The sequence below is a fragment of the Delphinus delphis genome, chromosome 7, assembly GCF_949987515.2.
Source record: "Delphinus delphis chromosome 7, mDelDel1.2, whole genome shotgun sequence".
NCBI lineage: Eukaryota > Metazoa > Chordata > Mammalia > Artiodactyla > Delphinidae > Delphinus > Delphinus delphis.
The window spans coordinates 51,020,426-51,042,860 of record NC_082689.1 but is presented as its reverse complement, the minus strand read 5'-3'; the positions used below and the strand labels follow the sequence as shown (position 1 = coordinate 51,042,860).

The 22,435-nt window shown below is 37.4% G+C and overlaps 1 protein-coding gene across 3 annotated transcripts in view; it reads right to left on the bottom strand.

Moving 5' to 3' along the window:
- The window catches only part of PDE1A (phosphodiesterase 1A), a 349,907-nt gene that overhangs the window by 92,542 nt on the left and 234,930 nt on the right, over positions 1 to 22,435 (bottom strand). For all 3 annotated transcript variants that reach the window (XM_060016484.1, XM_060016483.1, XM_060016482.1), the window contains exon 4: positions 2,960 to 3,142. In XM_060016484.1, coding sequence (XP_059872467.1) covers positions 2,960 to 3,142 — 183 coding nt within the window. The remainder of the gene's footprint in view (positions 1 to 2,959; positions 3,143 to 22,435) is intronic.

Here is a 22,435-nt window from a genome sequence, read left to right as displayed (position 1 = left end):
TTGTAGCAGGTTGAGAAATGAATATCTCTGTATATTCTCATTATATGGAATGTAAAGAAAGACAAAGAAGAAGATTACTCATCCAAGGAGAAGGAGAAACTTCCCCATTATCATTTTCTAACCCTATAATTGGGAATAGCATATTAGGATGAAAACTTAGAAAATTAGGATGGAAAATTAGGACTACTCATTCTGGAATCAAATGAATGTGGGAGAAACCTTAATACAGTGGCCTCACACTTGAGTAAATAGTCACTATATTACAAGTTGCTGAAAAAGAATAATGGATTTCCTGTTCTCCTATAGGTGGTTAAAGTCCAGCTGGAAATACGGTAGATTATTCTTGGAAGGTTTTTACTACAGTTACAAAATATAATTCAAAACCTTAAAAAAAAAAACCCCACTATCTTATGCCAGACACAGTACTAAGCAAGAGACTATTCAGTGAAGAACAAGAAAATTTTCATGGGGTTAATTCAGTGGCAAAGAGGGACAATAAATAAGAAATAATATATGATTAAAAACAGCACTAAATGCTATGAGGTAAACCACTGGTTGGGATAGAGAAAGTGATGAACAGTATACAGAGTAACCAGGAAAGGCCTCTGGAAAGATAGAAAGGGCTAGCCAGAGTGAAGGGTGGGGAAAATCATTTCTGATAGAGGGAATAGCAGGATTACTGGTCCCAAGGGAAGCAAGAGTTTAGGGATATTCATGGAGTTGAAATCACACTAGTAAAGATATTCAGGTAAGGGTGGAGTAGCATTAGATGAGTCTAGAAGGTAAGGGGGCCTAGTCATGCAAAGCCATGATACAGAAGTTGCCTTTAATACCAAGTGTAATGGTATATCAAGTGAAATGGTAAAAACAATCAGATGGTTTTAAGCTTAAGAATGACAGGAACTAATTTATATTTTAAAAATCACTACAGAATGACTTGTTTGGAGAGGGCAAGTGAGGAAGAGTTGAAAGGTATTGTCATATTTCTGATGGCAGGTGACAAAGGCTCAGTTTGGGGTTGCAGGAGTGGAGTTGAGAAAGTGAGTAGGCTCAGGATACACCGGGGTAAGCAAATTGCCTGGACTTGCTGAGGTATTGATTCTTGGGAGGGGCTGCTTGAGAGAAGACTCAAAAAGACTTTCTAAGTTTCAAGACTGAAGATGATTGTTTTTGAAAATTCAGGATATACATATCTCACTCTGTTTACACACTTACTAATGGGGATTCAAAAGTAATTTAAAAATTTCATTTCCATGTGTTTTTAGCACATTAATTTCTTTAAGACTGCTTGCTAATTTAGTTACCTTAAGTACGTTTTGATATTTCTGTGTAGCATATAAAAAAACTGAAAGTTTAACGTGTCAATATATTTCACAGAATTTGTCTTGATTTTTCTATTTAATGGGAATGGAAATTTAGTTGGTTTACTTTAATAATTTACATTTCTTTTCAGTTTGCCAAGTTCTGCAATATTTTCTTAAACAAAAAAGACAAAATATACATTCCTTCATTAAAGCAAACATGCACTCTTTTTTCTCTGATTCTCTCACTGACTTTCTGAACTATGATTTAGATGTTTTCGAATTTATATTAAGGAAAATCAATAACGTCATACACTTGCCTAAGTTGTTTTAAAAAATAGGAACATAATTACAAAAATTATTTCTCTCCAGCCCTCTCTACCTCTCTGTTTCAGATTTCTGGTCCCACCTGGCAGAGCTGGGAGCAGTTTATGCACTAGGGGTGGGAGGGTTGTCATCTCACCTAACTCATCATGATTATAAGCTCATAATGGTTATTATGAGGGTTCTTTTATCAAAGCCAACTAGATATAGTCAAGAAGTAGTCAAAATAATTTGAATAATCACTGAGTGGTTGTTATTTTGGATAATATAGTCATAAACCAAGATCCTAGATGCTTCATGTCTTATGGTTATAATACATCTTTAAATCACTTTGAATACTTCTTGCAATGCATTGTCATTTAGATTTTTAGAAACCCAAGAGTGCTTCTCATTGTTCTGTTAGAAGAAGAAAACGAAAGTTTATGAAGTTCATTAGAGGTAATGACTAGAGATGTCTGAAGATAAAAAATGATGTGGTCTCCCTTAAATTTAATTTTAGATACATTGATAAAAAATTTCTCTGTTCCTCGATTTTATTTGTTTCAAAAATGTTAAAATAACCTTTTTATGTATAATTTAATGTAATGTAATTGTTTTTTAATCCAAGGGATTTCTAAGAACTAGTTTTCAACATTGTCAGATATTAGATGTTATTTCAAGTCTTTTCATAGTTTTAGTTCTGAAATATCTTGTTTCCAGACAGAAAAATAAGCTGTCCTCTTAAAGGCTAAAGAATTTAAATTGGGTCATATTAACATGTATTTCACTTTAGAAACTCTGGTGTTTCTAGGGGCCAGCAAGTGACAGAAATGCTTCAGTGACAGAAAGGTTGAAAAGTTCTTCAAGGAAAGTGGACATGAGAGAGCTTTCTTCCACAATGGTAAGAGAATGGTCTTTTCTTTTTAGTGCCAAGAAAAGGCCTGCTTGATTTTGGTATGTAGTATAGAACTTATTTTATTGGGTGTTACATTGTATTTGGGTAAAATTAGGTGTAAAGCATATAAATGTATTATTAGGTGTAAAGCATATAAATGTGTTTATAAATGTATTATAAACAGTTATTCACAAAAGTTCATCTGAGGAGAATGGTCATTCAAAAGCCTTTGCCTTTAGTCTTTATGTCAATTTAAATATAAATGAAAATAATAAATCCAGGACAAGATATTTTTGTTATAGGTAAATTCACCATAAAGTCCTAAATCTGTTCATTCCAATTATACTTATGATTAGAGTTTTCCTCAATAAATAAAATACAGCACTCTCATAACTTTGACATAGTAAGTATATTTGCTGTCTTTTAAATTTTGTCTTGAGATACCAACAACTCCACTTACCTTTCCACAAAAATTCCAGCTTGAACAGCATGCACAATGCTCCGAAATCTTGGTTTTTCCTCAGATTTCTTTTTCATCATCCCCATTTTCCGTGTAAAGGTAGAAGCCAACCAGTCCCGGACTTCCAATGGGACCGAATCCGACTGAATGTCACTGAGCTCATCATCAGTATCCAGCAGTCTTCTACAAAAATTTATAGTGGTTAAAGTTTAGGAAAAAGTGAAGAAAAACTAATAACAAAACAAGCATAGCAATAGGATTTAAAGTATAGCAAGTCACTCTCTGATCATCTTTTAATATGAACTGTCTTAAAAAATGATTGGGTTAACATTTTGAAATCTCTGAATTTCTCAAATTGGTCATCTTCTGAGGGCAAAGACTAATGGACTTGAACATTTGAGCATTCCCAAACATTTAAGTACAATGATATGAGTCTGGAGATATCGGTTATATTAATATATTTATAATATATTAATATATAATAATATATTTTTCCAATAATAAATGAAACTAATATAAGATAGGGAAGAGAGTTCGTAAACAAAGGTCTATTAAAGGAAGCAACTGGAGTGGAAAGAAAAAGGGGAGTCGAAGCTATAAAAGTTGTCTTATATTTAATAAGCTTGTGTATATTTAGCACAGAAAGTACATGCTATTTGAATAAGGCCTTGGAGTTTACAGAAGTCATTCACATGTGTTATTTTATTTGATGGGTATCCCTAAATTTTAGGAAAATAATAACTTGAAAAATAAAGATGAAAACAAGTGGATTATTTTGAAAGCTAATTTTAGGTGATTTAGCCAGTGTCAGGTGGAAAAGTTAAAGCAAATGATGTCTTGAGGGTGGAGATCTGATGGGCTTAGAACTGCTGGCTGAGGAAATCAGCTGTGTGAGGAGGAAGTGACCAGGAGCTGAAAGCACTGCCCTGCCACTCTCCAGTATAAGCTCCAGGTAGATGATGTGGACAGGACTGACCAGTAACAATAGCTGCATTAAGGGTGGGCAGCTCCAGTGATCCAGAACTTCCTAAAGGTCTGAACTGGCAAGATAGTGTGAAAGGCTCCCCACAAAATACAAAAGGGGCTTTACAGAGCAATTGAGCTTTGCCTTCAGGAAGAATACAGGTCAGCTCTGCCCTTTGCTTGACTAGGTTTTTTCCTTGTTGGCGCACCAATTTAATAACTCAGAGCTATTTTTGGCGCACTTTAGCTTTGACCTTTGGGTTCCATTCGCGCTAGTAAATTTCTTTGCACGGAGTGAGGCCTAAGGATTATGAGCCGATGGAAGGAAGGTAGCCAGAGATGACAGCGAGTGCTACAGCCTTCAGAACAAGTCACACATCATCTCCAGAGAGCAAAAACTACCAAAAAGAGACTCAAAAGATAATATGACTTCCTCTATATGCTACTGTTTATAAGCATATCGATGTCAGTCATTTGCCAATATTTATTTTTCATAGTACTAAATAAGTGTGAATGCATTTATGAAATGCCTTATGAAAAACTATATAAAACTTAAGTGCTGGAGTTGTAAAATTATATTTATACATATGAAGATAAAAAAGACATACTTGGAAGTTAATATTGAAGCTGGGATGAAGTGAGAGAGTAGCATTGACATATATATACTACCAAGTGTAAAATGGAAGGCTAGTGGGAAGCTGTTGCATAGCACAGGGAGATCAGCTCGGTGATTTGTGTCCAACTAGAGGGGTGGGAGGGAGAAGCAAGAGGGAGCGGATATGGGGATATATGAATACGTATAGCTGATTCACTTTGTTTGTTGTACAGCAGAAACTGACACAGCATTGCAAAGCAATTATACTCCAATAAAGATATTAAAAAATATTGATTAATACTTACCCTAAATCATATTTAATTCTCATTTGGCTCTTACGTTTGGATGACTTTCGTTTATACTTAACACATGGACATCGTAATTCAGAGCAAAATATTTTTTTTCTACTTTTGACCATTTAAAATTAGATTCCTTAGCCAATTACGGCAAGTCACTACACTACATGGTTTGAAAATTTCAGGGCTTATGCCATCTCTATTATTCCTCATGCAGTGATCAAATAAAACCACAGAGCAGGACAGATGGAATGGGAATCATTGTGCTATAATCCTGTGATGTCACCATGCTCCAGGAATTCTACTGCTATCTTGTTTTATTAGCTACTCTAAGTACAATGACAGACACATAGTAATGGTTGTCAATTGCTCCTTTGCAAATCTGATGTGGATGACTTTAGGGCTATATGTCCTAAAATCATAAATTATCCATGACAGATCATCAAATATGACAAAATTAGCATATGAAAATGAGAGTTCATATAGGGATGTGGTACCCAGGAGTCTGGCAATCCCTTAGTCATGATGCATGATGTCATTTATTGAAAATGAAATAAGATATAGTTTCAGGGAAAAAAGAGTGATATAGATTAATTAATGAATATAGAAATAAAGGAGGAGAGTACATAAAGAGAAAAGCATGAAATATTCTATTGTATAACTAAAAAAGGAAATCTTGGAAAAACAAAAAATACCTCTGTGATGGTTAATTTTATATGTTCACATGGCTAGGTTATGATGCTTAGTTGTCTGGTCAAACACCAGTCTAGATGTTGCTGTGAAGGTATATTTTAGATGTGATTAACATTTAAATCAATAGACTGAGTAGAGCAGACTACCCTCCATAATGTGAGTGGGCCTGATCCAATCAATTAAAGGCCTTAAGCGGTAAGGCCGAGGTCCCCCAAAGAAGTAATCGTGCCTCCAGACTACTTTCAGACTCAAGATTGCAACATTTACTGCTGTCAGAATTTCCAGCCAGTGTCAGCCTCCTTTAAAGTATAAATCAGACCATGTCAGTGCCTAATTCATACAGCCCTATGTAGCTCACCACAAGCTATGTCTCTACCTTTATCTTTTAACAATTTCCACCTTATTCATTTTGCTTCAGCAATGCTGGCCTCCTTGGTATACTCAAACCTGCCAAGCTTGCTTCTGCTCAGGGTCTTTGCACTTGCCATTCCCTCTGCTTAGAATCTCTTTTTCAAGATGTGTGGATCATTTCCTCACTGCATTTAGGTAGAAAGGGCTTCCTTGACCCCACTACTCAAAGAGTAAACACTTTTATTGTCTTTATCCTTCTATAGACTTCTTCTTAGCACTTACCACTGCTGATGTCATGCCATATGTTTATTAGTTTGTTCATTCATTTTATGATTTATCCACTAGACTGTAAAGACCTCAAGATCAGAGAGTCGGTCTGTTCTTGTGCACTGTTATATCATCAGCATGTGCAACAGTGCATGGCACAGACTGGGGGGATCAACATCTAGAAATATTTACACTAAACTATTACAAGTGACTATCTTTGAGGAGTGGAGTGAGAATGGAGATGGTATAAGAAAGTTTAGTCTTTTAGAGTCCCATATTATTTGATTGATAAGAGCAGCAGCATCCTGGGAGTAGTTCACTATTGTTAATCATCTCTTCATTGCCTTTAGGTTAATTTGCCCTTGAACAATCTCTTTACAATTTTTGAGGCAAATTATAGGGAAATGTATATTTGACATGGAAAAGATATTAGACATTTTTCTGTATTAAAAACTTAAATGTAAGACTAGATACTATAAAACTCCTAGAGGAAAACACAGGCAGAACACTTTTTGACATAAATTGCAGCAATATCCTTTTGTCTCCATCTCCTAGAGTATGGAAATAAAAACACACAAACACACAAACAAATGGGATCTAATTAAACTTAAAAGTTTTGCACAGGGGGCTTCCCTGGTGGCGCAGTGGTTGAGAGTCCGCCTGCCGATGCAGGGGACACGGGTTCGTGCCCCGGTCCGGGAGGATCCCACATGCCGCGGAGCGGCTGGGCCCGTGAGCCATGGCCGCTGAGCCTGCGCGTCCGGAGCCTGTGCTCCACAACGGGAGAGGCCACAACAGTGAGAGGCCTGCGTACTGCAAAAAAAAAAAGTTTTGCACAGCAAAGGAAACCATAAACAAAACAAAAAGACAACCTACAGAATGGGAGAAAATATTTGCAAATGATGTGACTGACAAGGGATTAATCTCCAAGATATACAAACAGCACATACAGCTCAATAAAAAGCAAAACAAAACAAAACAATCAAAAACTGGGCAGAAGATCTAAATAGACATTTCCCCAAAGAAGGCATACGGATGGCCAAAAGGCACATGAAAAGATGCTCAACATTACCAATTATTAGAGAAATGCAAATCAAAACTAAAGTGAGGTATGAGCTCACACCGGTCAGAATGGCCACCATCAAAAAGTCTGCAAATAATAAATGCTGGAGAAGGTGTGGAGAAAAAGGAACCCTCCTACACTTTTGGTGGGAATGTAAATTGATGCAGCCACTATTCAGAACAGTATGGAGGTTTTTTTAAAAACTAAAAATAGAGCTACCATATGATCCTGCAATCCCACTCCTGGTCATATACCTGGAGAAAACTGTAATTTGAAAAGATACCTACACCCCAATGTTCATTACAGCACTGTTTACAACAGCCAAGACATGGAAACAACCTAAGTGCCCATCAACAGATGAGTGGATAAAAAAGATGTGGTATATTTATACAATGGAATATTACTCAGCTGTATAAAAGAACCTATAAGGGAAAAGAATCTGAAAAAAAAAGATATATATGTATGTATTACTGAATCACTTTGCTGTACACCTGAAACTAAAACAACATTGTGTATCAACTATACTTCAATAAAAAAATGTAAAAAAAGAAAAGATATTAAATATTTCTAATAGCATTTTGAATTAATGGCCCAGGAAAGAAACATTTTTAAAATTGTATGCACTGTTTACATGCCTTCAACCAAGGACCTCAGTATCTCTGTTAAGTATCAGTTATCAGAACTCTTTTAGGCTCATCTATCAAGTAGAGTATGGTAAGAAATTCCTAATAAAGACACAAATAATTTGTATCAAACTATTCAAGATAATTTTTCAAGTTTGGATAGAAGAAAGTTGAAAGGCAGGTAGATAAAACAAATTTAAATGAATTTAAAAAATAATCTGGCACACCTAATGGCACATATTTCTCCTCTCTCTCCCTTATTTATTTTCCCTTTCCCTGGCACCTGCCCTGTATACTGTTTCTTCTTCTGAGCACCAAAAGGAGCTCTTCAGATTTCATTTGACCATGCTAGATAGGGCAGGAATGAAAACTATAGTATAATATCAAACAGTAATCCTGGGCTTTTGTTAGAGAATTATCAGAAACAATTTTTCTATACATTTATCTAAGATGTGAAGATACCTAAATACTTATATAAGATTATGTCACATGTAAAACACGTGACTACATTCTGCCTTCATTTCATTTCTGATATAAATTTGTGCAAGAAGCTTGATAAAATGAGATCTCAAATACTATAATGAATCTTGCTTCCAAAACATCCAACAGCTCAATTGCTCTTCATCCTAGGGTTGGATGGCAGGGTGAGCAGAATTGCTTACTCCATGAGGGCTCTTAAAAATTAAGACTTTGTGTTTAAGAAACTTACAACATGAAAAAAAAATCATTGGTACATTTTCCTTGGGAATTCTTAAAATGCAGTATACAGAAAAGAACGATAGGAGTATATGTGTAAAATGTTAACACTATGGACCTCTGAAAAATGCTTCAACTGGTGTTTGATGCAACTCTTTTTTTTTAGTCCCAATGGAGTCAATAAAGCAGAAAGTGAGGGGTCCCTAAACGTAAGCTGTGGGTCGATGCAGGGCCGGCAAGCTGTGAAAACTGACCCTGCATCCAATCAGCGCAGTACTGATCTTTGGGAGCTATTTATACTCCAAATTTTCTCTTCAAATCAGATGACACAACTCCCAAAGGGCTTATATTTTGAACTAGAAAGTTTGTAGGAAAAGGGCATAAAGAAAGAGGCAGCCACAGAAGGAGAGGTCATGGGATTTTGACTCTTACAGTAATATCAGTGAGAATATTTCTGTCCACAGTAGACTCTTGGAAAATGGTTACACTCGTGTACCCACACAGTTATTTCCAGGCAATCGGTGCCCACATTTACACCTATTAAGTACTAAAATTCATCTGCCGGATGCATAATTGCCAGAAACTGGCTTCTCAAGTTTGAAATTTTCTTTTTCCTGCTTTATTATTCTTATAAAGGAACACACTTCAACAAGAAACTAACTCATTCAACTCTGCCTCTAATATCTGCTGGGCTCAGGGTAGGAGCACATTTCTCCAAAATACCACATTAAATATTTAAAAGCTATATATCAAGTGAACAAATATGATATTTGTTCTATCCTTCTACCTTTTAATGTTTCATAAAAGTCTGACAAGTTCTTTGGAATTGCGAATTCTCAGCTCTTTGTGTGACAGGGCTGGGCCAGTGGACTATGGCTGGCTCTCTGCACCTGCCTGTCTCCTGTTCAGGCCCTCACTATATGAGCAGGTGGACGCCATGGCCCCAGTACAATCTCCATCAACCCATCAGCCTTGAAAGCAGCTGCTTCTTGGCCACTCTTTAGGGGTGGAGGGGTGCACACACCAACAGTGTCCTGGGCCCCCTCAGGAGGAAAGACCTAAGGAGGAGACACATGAAGACTTAGGAGACAGGCTAGGAGACCTCTGGGTAGAGAACTCTGGGGTCTCAGTGCCCAGGATACGGGATGCTTACCTACTACGAACCAGGCAAGGAGCCAAGGTTTACTTCATTTAATCTTCCAAGCTTTACTTCATTCCTTCCTCACTATGTGGGAGACACAATTATTATCAGTACCCCTATTTTAGTGATGAATAAATTGACGCACAGATACCCTAAGTGATTTGCTCAAATCATATAACCAGAAGTGGCCATGCTATTTTTTGAACTCAAGTCTCTCTGATTTCAGGATCTGAGTTTTTAACTGCTGAGCTATCCCTAACCTCAAATGTGTGTTTTGCTTACTAAGTGCCCAGACTACCTTCACACTGAAACAATAAAAAATATCAGTAATCATTATTCTCCATCCCATCTCTACCTTGAAATTCAGGGTTAAAAATAATTGATCTTAAAGGAGTTTGGTCCACCAGAGTTTTGGTTGGAGGAAGCTTAAATTTATTTTCCATGATTGGTATGCTGAATCATTTTCTCAGAGAGAAATGTATCTGGATGGTAGAATTTCACAGTACTTTGAAGTGCAATAAATTAAATGTCAGGATGGAAAGAGGTAATACATTTGAAAAGCCTTATCAACTTGTCAGTAACCTACTTCCTGAGTACTAAATACATTTGAATTAATTTTTCCAGGCCACCACCCATGCACTTTTAATTATTTATTATTTGCCTTGTTTCAAAAGAGACATAAAATGGCAGGCTCACAGATTTATTTCAACATTTTTTTGTGGGTTTTTTTGGGGGGGGGCAGTTTTCTTTTTCTGCCTTCCTGATAGCTTTTGTTCAATGTTTCCTTTGGTTTTATCAATCTTTTTCTTTTTAACTATGAGAAGATGAGTATTATATCTGAGCGACTGAAGACTGAACATTTGGGTAGATAAGTCAGTTATGCTGACCTTAGCTCAATTCCAAGAGGCAAATTTGGCCAAAATGAAGTTGACAAAGGAGAGTGTTAAAGTTAGATGTGGCTTTCTCCAAGCTAATGCCTACAGAGAGCTCTGAACCTCTTTTGTATCCAGCCGAGGAAGCAGAGATCCAGCAGAGGAGGGTCGTCCCCCAAGACAGGCAGGAAGGTGCAAGAAATGTTGGGGGAGGGCTCTGAGAAGGGGTTAGGATCTCAGAGAGTTAGCATCAAGATTTTGGGAGTTAGTTTGGAGATGAAAGTGGAGGGAACGGGTGAAGCAGAAACTGCCCTAGGCCTCTCTGATGGCTCTTGGCTTCCCACCAGGAAGTCCTTCTGGCTCAAAAATATCTTTGAAAATATTCCTTTAGGTTCAAAGCCTGACATTCCACTAATTATCGTTTTTTTTTTTTTTTTTTGATTAGTAAGCATCCTCTGTGGTTAGGAGAACTGCCTCAGGAGTTGGAATCCTGACTTCATCACCTATTAGTTGTGTGGTCTTGGAAAAAATACTTCATCTGTCTGAATCTCAGTTTCTTTGTCAATAAAATAGAGATGATAATAATAGTATCCCTAGTGGTGGGGTTGGAGGATGAAATGGGTAAATGCACAGAAAGCATTTAGAACAGTGTCTGACACAAAGCAAGCCCTCAGTAAACTCCCAGCCATTTACACATCCATATGAATTAGTCTAAGCAGATCTCCTATTTCTGAGGTGCAGTAAAAGGAAGGTGTCTGGGGATGGAAGTGTTTCAGACATTACGGGAAGAAATTGGTCAAAGTGGACTTGGGGGAGCCAAAGAACAACTTACGCATTCTATGGGCTGTGAGGAGGCAGTAGGAGGAACCTCCAAAAATATTTTTTACCTACTTTAAAATTTTACTGAGTAGAATAGGAAAATTCATAGAGACAGAAAGAATAGAAGTTACCAGGGGCTGAGGGGAGGGGGGGGACTGGGAGTTATTGTTTAATGGGTACAGAGTTTCTGTTTGGGATAATGAAAATTTGTGGAAATGGATAGTGGGATGGTTGTATAACACTGTAAATAATGTACTTAATTCCACTGGATTGTACACTGAAAATTGTTAAAATGGTACATTTATATTTTATGACAATACTATCAATACAATATCTACCATCTTCTCCCTGCCTTACTTTTCAGGAATGATATTCTGCCTCTTCTAATCAAGGGAATGAGACATAGAGGAGGGTATTCCAGGCTCCATCTAAGTAAGTGTTGTTCCAAGGATCACTGAGTTGCAGGCTGAAGAAAAAGGTTGGGGCTGCAGCCCAGAGATGAAGCCTAAGGGCTATGGTTTCCCAGATCTGGGAGAGGTGCCCACGTCATGGACTAAAGGATAGGGCTCCTTCTTCTGTGCCCAAGAGTTGCTGCTAATCTCCAGCGCCCCTTGCTTTTTGCTCCTAGTAGGTGGTGAAGTTTCCTGACTCGGGGAGGCATTTCGGCTCCCAGGGTCATTTCATATACAACTTGGGGCAATATTTGGGCCACACTCCTTTGATAAGACCTTAAAATTCTAACCATTAGGTTTCTAACATTCTCTGTACATCTCTCCTTTTGTAGCCTCATTTTGACATCCTCTATAAGTGTGGTCCCTGGACCGGCAGAATCAGCAGCAACTGGGAACTTGTTAGAACTGGAACTTCAAGAGCTCTACTCCAGACCTGTTGAATTAACAAGCCCTCCAGGTGATTCTTGTGAACACTTGGAGAACTGCTCTCATCCATTCATGACGTGTCAATTAATGGAAGAGCTCTGCCAAGAACGTAAGGTTTAATCCTTTTCTATAATGTGGACTTAGCAGTACTGCTTATGAGCATTTGCCCATTATTTCACTGTCAGAGATAGTGCTGGTGAACAATACAGGAAGGGATTGGCAGAAGAATTTCAGTTAAAGTATCTTAATTAGTGAATCTTTTATACTCATTTTATGAATAAGAATGATCTGTATGTTACTTAATTGAAAAATAGAAGGGTCAATTTCTCAATTTTTAAGATCTACTCTTAGCAACTCTTAAAAATGTGTTGTAGTATTATTAACTATAGTCACCATGCTATACAGAAGCGTCAAATTCTCGGGGTGGGGAGCAGAGAAGGGGTACTAAGAAGAACTGGGGTATATTTGAAGGACATGGGTGTGAGTGAAGACAAGGAATATATTTCTTTCTAAACCAATGAAGCTAAAAGAGTAGGGGCAATGACAAGAAGGAGTTAACAAGGGCCAAACAGAATAACAAAATAATTATCAATGTATATAGTGTCCTTCATAAATATTTGTTGAATAAGTGAATAAATGTATAAAAACATAGGCAGAGAGTCTCTGGTCTTAGAGGTTATAAAATATTAAGATATTTACAGTGGTTTGGTGAGGAATAAAGTCATTTTTAGTCAGGTCTGCTTCATGTGTGCAAAGATGATATCACAATTAGAAAAAAAATTCCTGTTACCCTGGCCCTTTGTCCATATAGTCAGCCATGGCTTCATTCATTGACTCATGTATGACACAGAATAACCTGGGGAAGGAAAAACTCCTGTTCCTGGATTTGAGTTTCAAAATCTAGGTCCCAGGGAAGGAGGAAAGGCCCAAGATAATGGAAGAGTATGTGATCAGTCAGAGCAGAGTTTCCATTCCTATTATTATCCAAAGATGCCCTAGGTTAAGCCAGAGGAGTCAGAAAGGAAGATAGAAGAGATTTTGAGAAGGGACACTGAGTCCAACCTGAAATTCTCCAAACCAAGACAAACACTGAGTGGGGAAATGGAACACCACAGTACATTTCTAGGATCCTGGAGCAGAAGGATGCTGGATGCCCACTCCACCCCCTAACCCCACCCTTTTATTTACTAAGAAAAAACTTAAGTCTCTGACATCCAGTACCTGATACTTGCCCAAGAACCACCTATGCTGTTTAACTGTATCATGGGATCAGTATGTTTTATGAGCTGCCTTGGAAACTCAATCAACCTCTTACCTTGTTTTATGGGAAAATAGATTCTAAGTAGCTATCTTAGATAACAAGCACTTGTGTTAGGATTTCTTATTAGGATAATGTGACTACCTACAAAGATTAGAAATTAAGAACATGGGCTTTGGAGCAAGGCAGACCTATGTGGCTAGAAGGACGCTCTCAATAGCAGGTGACATCAAACCTAACCCAAAGTGGCTTAAATTATAGAGGACTTTATTATTTTTCTTAACAAGAAAGTTAAAGGTAGGTAGACTCCAGCAGGGATTTATGTTTTTTAAATCAGCAGGTCAACAATATCATCAAGGACTCATGTTTCCTCCATCTTTCTATGCTGCCAACTTTAGTGTTAGGTTTAGCTCTAAGCTTGTAGCCAGATGGTTGTATAATTTTCAAGCATGGTATACAGATAGAATCCCCAGACACACAGGACTCCTTTTCTATGGAGAGGAAATCTTTTGCAGAACCCCCATTAGTCTCATTGGCCAGAATTGTAACATATGTCCATATCCAAACTCATTGGTTAGGAAGCTGGAAACCAATTACTGGTTTAGGTCAATTAGGACACACTCATCCTGAGCCTGGTGCTATGACTGGTCTCCCCTGAATCACTTGGCTTTGCAGAGAAGAGCGAATAATTGAAAAAAAAAAAAATCGTTCTATTGCCAAGGAAGAAAACAATTGATGTTGGGTATGCTCCATCTCAGTTTGAACTTGTCTCTGATACTTAATGATTATATGATTCTAAGCAAGTGAATTATTTTCTCTATGTCTCAAATTTTTTAACTTTATAGTGAAAATAATACATGTATTTAATTCATAGAATTTTTGAGACTTACTTGTAATCATATATGCAAATTGCATAATATGTTGCCTTGGATATAATTAACCATCAAATAATCTTGTTATTAATATCATCATTAGAAAAGAATAATAAAATTTTTATCTTTTTCAAATCCAGGACATATTCATTTATATTTTATTGATCTAAAATATCACAACAGTAAGATCTTACATAATATGTGGAGCTTTTTATGTCAGTTATCTCTCAAAAGATCTGGTCAGGTTATTTTTTTCCCCTTTCACTAGGGAGGCTGTTTTTGAAAGTTTGCAGAAAGTAACACACCACAGATGGCAGAAAATATGAAAATCAACCAAAATGTATTGCAACTTTTTCTAAGCCTGGTTTTCACACTCAGTCTACAGGGTGAGAACAGCCTACAAACACAGCACTCCAAACAGCCACCCCTCCCTACAACTCACACCATAAAAATGGAATTCATAAAAATCATAATTTGCTTTTTAATGATTCACTGATCTCTAGCAATGTCTTAGCACATGCCCTTCAAATTGATTTCCTCAGGGACTCCTCCAAATGGAAACAACTCTAAAAAATACAGGAGCCCAAATTTATAAATGCTCCCCCACTAAGCATATGATAAGCAATAGGCTCTGTCACCCTCCTGGGGGCCAGGGTAGTTTAGGCATAAGCAAGTCTTTACAAGGGACTTTGGGACTGTGGATAAAACCACAGAATTCCAGAACAGGAAGGGACTGGTGACTTCATCTCTGTGTAAGAAAACTAATGACTAGAGAAAAAAAAATCTCTTGCCCATAGGCTTGTCATTAGTAGGAGCAAACCTAGGACAGGAGTTGCTCAACGTCCTGCACAGACCCTGTTCCAGGTCCCACTGCACGCGGTACTAACATAAACATTTCAGTTTTCACTCTAGAGATGACATAGTTGTTGTTTAGGAAAGCACTCTCTTCCACTCAATTCTTAGGCATGTGATTTAAATAAAATTGACCTCCTACTTGCCTCATGAGATGCTTGACCAATGAACTTGCATATTCAGTTCTTCTGGGCATGATAGTTTGAGGGATAAGCATATGACCTAACTAGAGCCAATGAAACAGAAAAGTTGTGTTTGTTAGAGTCTCTGGGAAGGAAAGCCTCCCTTATTCCCACTGGACTTGAAGGTGTGAGGATGTAACGCTTGGATACACTGCCTGTCTTGATTTGCTACCTTTAAAGCATCAGGAGGTCATTCCAGAGTAATTGAAACAGAGAGATTGACCCCTTGACATCATTTTTGTCCTGATTGACCTATGATTATAGTCAGCATTAGCCATCAACGTTTCAGCAATGAGAGTTTAAGATGGTTTGGTTGGGTTTCCTGTCACTTACAACTGAGATGTTAATGAAAGGTGTTCATTAGTCCAGCTCTTTTCTTTTTTCCTTCTTCCCTACTCTTGCTCTAAATGTTTAAGGAGTACACGTGTGTCAGTGCCATCATGACTTGCCAGTTGTAGTGATTAACCACCCAGGGTTTACTCTCTACATCACATTGATCCATGAGTTTTAGAGCCCATGGTCTATATTTTGGTAAAAATTATTGTCACCTCTTACCCCTGCTGAGCAACTGATTTTAAAATCAATGCTTACTAACCTTTTTGATTTTACAGCGCTACGCAAGTTTTGCTTATTTGAAGACCCTTAGCTGCGCTCTAGTTAGCTCCGTCTTCACCCACATTTTCCACCTATGCTTGGCTATTTGTCTGTTTTCCTAGATAACTTAAGAATAACTTCTTTTTTATTGAAGTATAGTTGATTTACAATGTTGTGTTAATTACTGCTGTACAGCAAAGTGATTAAGTTATACATATATATTTTATATTCTTTTCCATTATGGTTTATCATAGAATATTGAATATAATTCTCCATACTGTACAGTAGAACCTTGTTGTTTATCCATTCTATATATAAGCGCTTACATCTGCTAACCCCAACCTCCCACTCTATCCCCCCCTCAACCCCCTCCCCCTTGGTAACCAACAGTCTGTTCTCTATGTCCATGATTCTGTTTCTGTTTCCTAGATAGGTTGATTTGTGTCATATTTTAGATTCCACATATAAGTGATATCATATGGTATTTTTCTCTTTCTGACTTATTTCACTTAGTATGATAATCTCTAGTTGCATCCATGTTGCTGCAAATTATTTTGTTCTTTTTTATGGCTGAGTAGTATTCCATTGTATATATGTACCACATCTTCTTTATCCATTCATCTGTCTATGGACATTTAGGTTGTTTCCATGTCTTGGCTATTGTGAATAGTGCTGCTATGAACATAGGGTGCATGTATCTTTTTGAATTATAGTTTTGTCTGGATACATGCCCAGGAGCAGGGATTGATGAATCATATGGTAATTCTAGTTTTAGTTTTCTGAGGAAACTTCATACTGTTTTCCACAGTGGCTGCACCAACTTACAAGGAATAATTTCTTGACCTAATCTTTCTATGGTTATTATTTCTCTTTAACCAGAATTTCTTTTTAAACTCTATCTCAAGGCTAACGGAAGGTTTCCACTCTAAAAAAAGTATGAAGAAAATTATGTCCCCATTAATAGACTGTTCTATTGCTGCTTTTTCCTACTAGAAAATTCTTGAAAAACAGTCCACATTGCTTTCTTCCAGAGCCATTTCACTTCAGTTCCTCATACTTCCATAATCTGGCAGGTACCTTTTTCTCTTTGTGAAACTGCACTTCAGAGGCATCAGGAGTCTCCTAACTGCATCCAGTGGTTCTCCCTGTGGCATTTGATTTACAATATTTAGTAACCCCACTCTCTGCCGGCTTTTGCTACTCCATATTTTACAGATCTGCCTCCAGCTTCTATGTCTATACTTCCTGAGCATCCTCTTTAGTAGCTCCATGCCTAACTTTAAATGCTGTGTTCCCACATCCCTCCATAACCACCCTCTCACTCCACACCTCTATTTGGCATTTTCATCCTCTCCCTTGACTTCAGTTACAAGGATAACATGTTGACCATTTTGAGATGGAACTCCAAGAGTTTTTGAAAACCTTAATAGTAGGAGGTGAGAAAAACTGACATTTGAAAAGTCAAAAAATAATTTGTTTTATTCTGCAGAGGCTTTATTTTACCTTCAGAGGCAGACTGCTCTTTTGTCTTATGAAAAAATCTTTTAAATAGGTCTTTAAGTTACACAAAAATAAAGTAAAATCTCAACTCTGGCACATAGAAGACGGAGACAATGTGACTGCCAAGAGACTAGACAACTCTGAACAGTAATGTGCACAATTATCTTCATTGTGAGCATAGCTACATCACTGCAGATTCTGTGTCTTTTGGAAAAATGTCACTCTTTTTCTAAATATGGATTTAGACTGCATAGTCTTTGAGCATAGGTGTTGATCCTGGAGATGAATGCACACCTTGACATTAATTTTGATAGCCCACTTCCTTTTTCTTGGCCTTGTAGCTGGAGATCCTGAATTCAGGGTAGGAAAACATGTTGAAAGACACTTCCATAGGGGATGGTAAGGTGGCTTTACAAGATGGGTTTAGACCTTAGAGGATGCAGAGAAATGCCTGGTAGGGGACCTCTATGGAAGGGGTTGAGTTGTGGGTTCTGAGAGGTCGTGCAGCAGTTATAGTGAGCCTAGTGAGCCTAGCTGATGCTAGCTTCAGTTTGGGGAACCGGAGGAAGAGATTGAGCTCATGCTTGGGAGCAGTACCAGCCTGTGGATTGCTGGACTTGAGGGGGAAATAGGTGAACTGCAGAGGAACAAATCAGTAGTTTGAAGCCAGAGAGCTAGCTGTAGAGGAAAATGACAGCCAGGACACACTGGTTAAATAAGTAAACATTCACTGGGCATTCTTAAAAACTTTGGGCTGAGAAACATATTGAATTAGTATAGGAGCTCTGAATAGTGAAATTGAAATAAAGCATTAAAAAAAAAACCCTGAGACTCCTGGATTATAATCCCCCAATTCACATCTGTAATATGGCACCATATTTCTGAGCTCTAGGGCCCATATATCTAGTGCATTCTAGACCTTTTTTTTTTTTAACCTTAAGTTCTTTTGTTAGAAGCCATGTCTTTGAGAATGGGCATAGGGAACTTTGCCAGGGAACTAAACTCTTTAACATTCAGCAAGTCCAACCATGTCTGGTTTGGAATCTTGACTCTACAGTTTTTATACCATGTTATACCCATGTTCTGTATATAATTTACTGAGGCTACTTAGTGTTTCCTCTTGTAATCTGTCAATGTGCTTGTGTTTCTCTAACTCCGAACATCCCTGTTTCTTGTTTGTGGTATTAGTCCTTGTTCCTCCATTTATCTTCCCACCTCTTGACTCATTTCTAACCACCAGCTATCTGCACGGTTGTAGCCTGGATTCTGATGACCAGTGTGCCTGGTATTCACTTCACATACTCAATAGATATTCGTGTCATGAGTGAATATTCCTTAGTAAATTCCAGTACTTGATGATTTCAAGGAACTTAGACTTCAAGGTGCCCTGGATTTCACTCAGTTGCTAGCAGACTAACTTCTTGAAGTACTGATTGACATCCATGCATTCTCACTCAAGACAACCTCTCAAAATTAAGGACCTTTAGATGTAGTAAGACATAGGAGTCAATTGAAGATTTTTTTTTTTTATCAAGATGTGTATATTATTAAGGTTTGTTTCCATCAGTTTGCACTTTGCTTTCACTTCCTGGTAACTTGAGCCCACCTGACTTCATTTTTTCAGGATCAAAAATTTCTCTCGGGTTTCCCTGGTGGCGCAGTGGTTGAGAGTCCGCCTGCCGATGCAGGGGACAAGGGTTCGTGCCCCAGTCTGGGAGGATCCCACATGCCGTGGAGCGGCTGGGCCCGTGAGCCATGGCTGCTGGGCCTGCGCCTCCGGAGTCTATGCCCCGCAACGGGAGAGGCCACAACAGTGAGAGGCCCGTGTACCGCAAAAAAAAAAAAAAAATTTCTCTCAATAAATTATTTGATATTTTTCTATAAATTATACATCTTTATTGTGTTATGTACCCAGAAGTATCTGCATTTTATTAGTACAACAAAAATTGGTTATTATTTAACTTTTACTCTGTCAGATATGGTGCTACCTTTAATCCTCAAATCAACCCTGTGAGGTTAGCATGTCATTATTGTTAATTTACAGATGATGATAAAGCTAGAAAATAAGCGTTGTCATTATTGTTAATTTACAGATGATAAAGCTAGAAAGTATAGAAGTTGAGTCACTTGCTTAAAGAAAGAGAGTACTGAGTGGAGCATCCAGACTTTCATCACCTCATTCTTTCTGAATCCAGAGTCTGTGATCAAACTGTGGTAATCATAAGACTTAGATTGGTTCACATTAAGAAAATAAAGTTATAAATTGTGTTGTAGGGAGGTATTAATAAGCATAATATCCATCACTGAAAGTATACCTCCCAGTCAGCTGCCTACCCTCATGAATAGCAATTCATGAGGCCAAGGATGCTACTTTTCCTGGCAGCATCCAAATCCAAATAAGGATGATCAAAAAGAATTATTTTTTTTAAAGTCACGTTTCTGGATTGTAACTATGCGGCTTTGAAAAACGATAGCCTCTAGGGACACATCTGAAAGCAGAACTCATAAAATGTTGGCATTTGCATTTGAAAGTGTTTTCTTAAAAAACCAATAATTATATTCATTAGGGAATTGTGCTGTCATCCCTCAAAGAAGGTCAGAATTCAAATTCTATCAGAAATTCTTTTCTGTTTTTCTTACTCATATCATATTTCAAGAGACATTTTGTGTTTTGATTTGTTTTCTTAATTGAAATCCTGCTAAGGCTTAGTGGGAAAAGGTATATATGTGTGTGTGTGTAGTGGGGGGGGGGAATTTAAACCAACTCATAATTTCTGTTTTATTCTGCTTTATAATGTTTTAATCTTTTTTTTGTAATCCAGCTTCCCCCCCAAAAAAATGCCTCTCTTGAATACTTACTGAAACATTTTTTCTAGAAAGAGAATTTTCCATTAAAAAATCTCAAAAGTCAGCAGTTTTTTAATTTAAAGTTTAAAAGAAACTAAATGCTTATTCATCCCTCCTCATTCTAAATTATCTCTGTTTTACTAATATTTCTAAGGCAAATGCAATTTTAATAATTATATATACATCTCAACAAAAAAATCCTCAGTTTACTGCTGTGTTTTACTAAGTCTATAGGAAATCAAACCACATCAAGTAATTTTGCTTTAAAATTTCTTAAGCTGATATTTTAATCATAAAATCACAGTCTTAGAAGATATGTACAAGGTAATCTTGGGTCTAACCAGTGGCATGATGACAATATTTAATCACAGGCTCTCCAGAATAAAAACAAATCCTGATTTGTAGCATTTGCCAATTTCCATGGTATAAATACTCTCCCTGTAGCCAATTTCAAGCTAACGATATGACATCACTGAAGGAAGAGCTGGGAAAAGATGTAACCACAGTCCATACACCATTGGGTCCCACAACCCTGACATCATGTGAGCTTTCATCAAAACCTCCAATAAGTCTCTGAAATCATCTTTTGGTCAGAAGTGGCTAAAGGGATGCAGATAAGAATTGTGCTTAAAAGCCAGGCTCTAGAGTCAGGCTGCCAAGACCCTAACTCCACTCTTTAAGTTACCCTCTGTGTTACCTTGCATAAGCCATCTAAATTTCCTGTGACTCTCTTTGCTCATATGTAAAATGGTAATAATAAAGTTTCTATCTCATTAAAATTGCTGTGATGGTTAAATAAAATAGTGCATTAAAATGCCTAGGAGAGTTCTTGGCACATAGCTATAATAATAGGCTTTTAGTCATAAATGTTAGGGATTGTTTTTTCGAGAATTCACAATTCTACTCATCAGCATGTTTTACACATTGTCATCTAAATCTTTCAGAGGTCATTGAAACCCATCCTGTTTGATAGCAATACTCTGAGAGAAGCCAGTTATAGAGGGAAGAGCACTAAGTAAGAAGTCATACCTTAATAAAGAAGATGTGGCACATATATACAATGGAATATTACTCAGCCATAAAAAGAAACAAAATTGAGTTATTTGTAGTGAGGTGGATGGACCTAGAGACTGTCATACAGAGTGAAGTAAGTCAGAAAGAGAAAAACAAATACCATATGCTAACACATATATATGGAATCTAAAAAAAAAAAAAGGTTCTCAAGAACCTAGGGGCAGGACAGGAATAAAGATGCAGACGTACAGAATGGACTTGAGGACACAGGGAGGGGGAAGGGTAAGCTGGGACGAAGTGAGAGAGTGGCATGGACTTATATATACACTACCAAACGTAAAATAGATAGCTAGTGGGAAGGAGCCGCATATCACAGGGAGATCAGCTCAGTGCTTTGTGACCACCTAGAAGGGTGGGGTAGGGAGGGTGGGAGGGAGACACAAGAGGGAGGGGATATGGGGATATATGTATATGTATAGTTGATTCGCTTTGTTTTACAGCGGAAACTAACACACCATTGTAAAGCAATTATACTCCAATAAAGATGTTAAAAAGAAAAAAATTCATACCTTAGTTACTAGTCACAGTTTTGCCAAAGTCTAGGTTTGTGACCTTTGCCAAACCAGTTTACTTCAAGAGCTTTGGCTCTCTCATTAGTAAAATATGGAAAGTAATGACCACCCTGCCAACTGCACAGGATTGTGGTGAGATTAATATGAGATAATGAAGCCAAGAGCTCTTGGAAGATGGTACAAATGTGGGGTATTATCATTAATCCAATTTAAAATTCATGATGCCATGGAGGCATTAAAATACAAGAGTGAAAAATTTTGTGCCATTTGAGTAAAAGTTGGGAATGATGTGTTGTTAACAGCTGGGATACTTTGCTGTAAAGAGGGAAAAAACCCACATTGTATCATGAAGCAGTTAAGCATTTTTTCCTTCCCACAAAAGAGCAAGTTTCAAAAGAAAAGGAACTATACTTTGAAATGTAACAGATGTTTAAGTGAATTAGGGATCTTGGGGAACTAAGTTAAAAAATATCTATGAAATCATAATTTTCTGGAAAAGGAAATACAACAGAGAAATTAATAGATAAA